Below are 4,040 nucleotides of genomic sequence, written 5' to 3' on the forward strand. Positions count from 1 at the left end.
GGATGGTATGAATTGGATTGATCTGGCTCAGGATAGGGACCAGTGGAGGGCTCTTGTGAACACAGTAATGAACCTTTGGGTTCCATAAAATGGGAAATTCTTGAGCAGCTGCAGATTTGGCTCCTCCTCAAGAAGGGCTCAGCTCCATAAGTAAGTTACTAAGTAATAATTTCTATGAGGCATTACCAATAAACCTTGTTTTCTCCTGGAACATCATTTTAGTGCTACAGAAAACATGAGCAGAATTTTTTTTAGAATACTAGTATCAGCAAAATGTCGCAGAGGTGTCCATTTCTATGTAATGTCAAACTTCAATCCTGACAACCATGTATGCACAAAACAGTAAAAAAATGTGACATACAGAAAGCCTGTGAGCATATTAAGGAGTCCCTGATGTCAAAGCCCGAGACCTAGCAATGCAGCAAGGAACCAAACAAGAGTGATATAACAGACTCTGGAATGAGAGTATATACTTCTAAACAGTGCAGATATTTGTAAATAAGATGATTCAGTGTCCCATAATTCCAATTACCAATCGGAACCCTGTATGCATTCACCATCATATGATAATATGCAATAATATGGTTGGATTAATAAGTTGCCTAGGAGCTGAAGTCTGTAAAATGAGTGCAGATATTTTATTGGTTCCTCTGAGAGACGACTGTAAGGCATTCCTCTTCACAAAGGTTGTTAATTAACTATAAATTAATTGCAGGATTATGGTACCAACATCTAGTAAGGATTTAAGCACACGTTTGGCTTGTAGTTTTCTAATAAAAAGTAATAAACCATTACTACAAATTAGATTAACTTCCTTGTTTTAGGAGGATATAGTTATAAATTTAAATGGGTAATGTGTGCTGTTAATTTTTAAGTATTAAAACTCAAACGCACTTATAAGAGTTACACATATTTTTATAACAATAGTTACATGCAAATTACATTGATTATGTAATAGGAAGATCTCACCTGAAAGCTCTGCAATCCTTTCATTGTTAATTGCAAGGTACAACTTGGGATGATAAATGTGGCCATATTTTACATCTTTTATTTTTAATCCAAGTTCTGCATCAAAATGTTTTTTACCATCTATATTCAGACCAAACTGGATGTATTTCTCTTTTTCAGTGTTCTTGTATTTTCCTGCAACAAGCAATGTCTGTTTCAAATACTGATGCTGGTGGAATGAAAGCCCTGGAGAATCTCTAATGATGTCACACAGGCATACTCTGTAGCCTCAATTGGATCAATGGAATTTTACAATAAATGAATGAATTTGAACTATCTCAAGTGACGGTCCTTAAATACTTCATAATACTCAACTCCATCCATCCACTAACTACAGAGTTAATGTCTATTTCCAGATGCTCATCTTCAATAAATGCAATCTTGTGAATGGCTACAGCATGTGCGCAATGTAAATGAGCTAATTTTACATAATAGTCTGTGGGCAGATGGAGTATATTTTACATGTGAGGTTGTGTTCAATGTTCACAGCAGTCATCTCTGGGCATGGGTTAATCCTTAAGCTATCTGCAATGATTGTATGAATCTGAAGATGGATATGTAGATAGGTTCAAATTCCCCATTAACATTCTTTGTTACTCTGTATACACTACATATGAAAAAAAAACTCTGTGGTTTTAGTCCGCAAGTGAACTATACTGACTGAGCAACTGCCACTGTTGGCGAAGTTAGTCCCAACTTTTGTGGATAGAGTGTGTTGCATGGTCAGCGCAACAAATCCCCACAGCCATTAATTTCGGTTTTCTAGACTGGAGCCACTATTTCCTTTAAATAGCTCCTCCATAATCACGAGGCTGAGTGGACCATGTTCCAGACCCACTATTTCTCAGAAAATCTGGTAGCGCTGGGAACTGAACCTGGACCTCTGGATCTGTAGCCAATAACTCTGACCACTAGACCACAGAAGCGGCCATACACTGTATACAGTATGACTGTCTTCAAATTTAATTATGACACTGCATAATACAAATAACTGTAAACAATGATTTCTTAGCATAAATAAAAAGAAAATTTCAATTTAAGATTAGCCAATTTCTTTAGATATGTATCAGTAAGGCAGTAAATAAAATCACTTTCATTCCAAGAGAATTTAAAATGCTAGATGTTATAGGAACATAACAGAAAATGATAAATTTCTAATCAAAATTTATCCATGTATGTTAAAATTATAAAACTCTTTACCATGAGCTTGAAATCTGCTGGTGTTTGACTGCAGAAGAAGAGTCAGGTTCTGACTGTTCATATCGAGATGTAGCCTTGCACTCAATTCTCGTTTTAATTTGGAGTCAGGTGTATCAAATACAAGGCTTATAACAGTCACATTCTCCTGAGAAGAAATCAGCAATCAGAATTATTCTTTCAGTCTTCTTGCATAACCATTACTTTAATATGAACAGCATTCAGAGAACAGCATGAATAAAATAAAAAGCATGGCCCTAAATTAATATAACCGATGTATTACCTAAAATTAATTCATATTTAAAATTAAATTTGGACACAGAAATATACTAAACTTCTCTCTTAAATGAAACAAAAATCAACAAATTAGCTAATATGAAACTACCTATCGATACAAAAAACACAACTGCAGTCCTGAAGTTGGCAAATGTTACATTTTCGAATCACTGGTAGTTTGTGTTGCCATTGAATTACTTCAATTTTCTAGTATGTCTTTCCTAAACATTTTTAATGAATAGATAAATTTTTGTAAACTAAACACAAAAATTAACTCACTGGACTTCAGGATCAGGTTTTACCTAGGGGACATTCTAAAATCCTAAGTGCATATATTGATGAACTGATTGACTTAGTTTCCAGTTATTAAAATTAACTCCTACCAGACCAAACTGAATAGACGTCTCCTCACCTTTTAACCAGAAGAAGAAAAGAGATCTAGTTTTTAAATGTTTTGTTCTTTTGAAATATTAGATGATGCATATAGTCCTGAAACTTGGTAATCCCAAGTGTAGTACACCATCACCAGAAATTTTTCACATGAAAGTGATGTTGTACTGTACGCATAATTTAATGCCAATTGGAGATAAACATGTATAACTACACACATGGAATTTGGTATAATAAGATATTGAAACACTTTGTGTGTGCTGAGCTATTTACTTCATAGAGTAATATATTCCAGTCAGTTTGCTCAAAATAAGACTGCAGAATCTACCAAAGCCTTGGTGATTGCTTGTATGGTGGTGGTGTTATCAGTTTTACAGTGACAATAGTTTATGTCATATGTTTGATCCCTGAGCATAGCACTTTATGAGATACGAGGTCTACAATTGCACAGGTACAATCAAATTCCTGTAGCTGATGAGCTGTTGAACATATATACAGTAAACAGTGATGTTAACTGAAAGATCATTTACATATGAGGATACTTAATTAGCTTTCATAAAACACAGCATAAATATTAAGTTTCTACAAAGTGGGATTTGTGGTGGACAACGTGGCACTGGGGTGGGTTTTCTCCAAGTACTTTGGTTTCCCCTGCCAATCTTCATTCCACCAAATTCTCCATCATCATAATCACCCGGGGCAGGCTACAATAGGCCACCGAGTGGACCCAGTTGGACTCCACCCCCCCACTAAGCGAACTAAAAAAAGTTTCTACCAAGCCATAAGTGCAGCACTTACTTTAGTAGTATCCCATTTGTACTCAAGCAAGTACTTCTTTGCAGTGGGATCAGCTTTTTGTAGGTTAGCAGTAAGCTTGGCAGGGCCATTAATGATACACTGACTGCTACTGTTAAGCTGACAGGCTGGAAACTGGTAATCAGCACAGAAATTCAGGCCAAGTGTTTGATCAACTGACTGCCAACTGCATACATGCTGTTCCACTCTGCCTTCCTTAATTCCATCCTGATATTCCTCCTTATCACCATTCATAACTATCAGCTCAGATCTGAAATAAAATTGTGGCATGTAGACACATTGTTACGCAATGCTGTGAAACAATATCAATGTCGTTACTATAGGATTCTGACGATGGTGTATAACACACTGAT

General features: G+C 35.9%; 1 protein-coding gene across 1 annotated transcript in view; it reads right to left on the bottom strand.

The window, feature by feature from the left end:
- The window catches only part of LOC111867057, an 80,230-nt gene extending 76,298 nt beyond the window's left edge, over positions 1 to 3,932 (bottom strand). The window contains exons 1-3 of the mRNA XM_023856528.2: positions 3,670 to 3,932; positions 2,209 to 2,353; positions 970 to 1,143 (exon numbers count right to left, since the gene is read on the bottom strand). Of these exons, the coding sequence (XP_023712296.1) occupies positions 970 to 1,143; positions 2,209 to 2,353; positions 3,670 to 3,921 (571 nt within the window). The 5' untranslated portion in view covers positions 3,922 to 3,932. The remainder of the gene's footprint in view (positions 1 to 969; positions 1,144 to 2,208; positions 2,354 to 3,669) is intronic.
- Positions 3,933 to 4,040: the final 108 nt, after the last annotated feature.

The sequence above is a fragment of the Cryptotermes secundus genome, unplaced genomic scaffold (genome assembly GCF_002891405.2).
Source record: "Cryptotermes secundus unplaced genomic scaffold, Csec_1.0 scaffold176, whole genome shotgun sequence".
Taxonomy (NCBI): Eukaryota; Metazoa; Arthropoda; class Insecta; order Blattodea; family Kalotermitidae; genus Cryptotermes; species Cryptotermes secundus.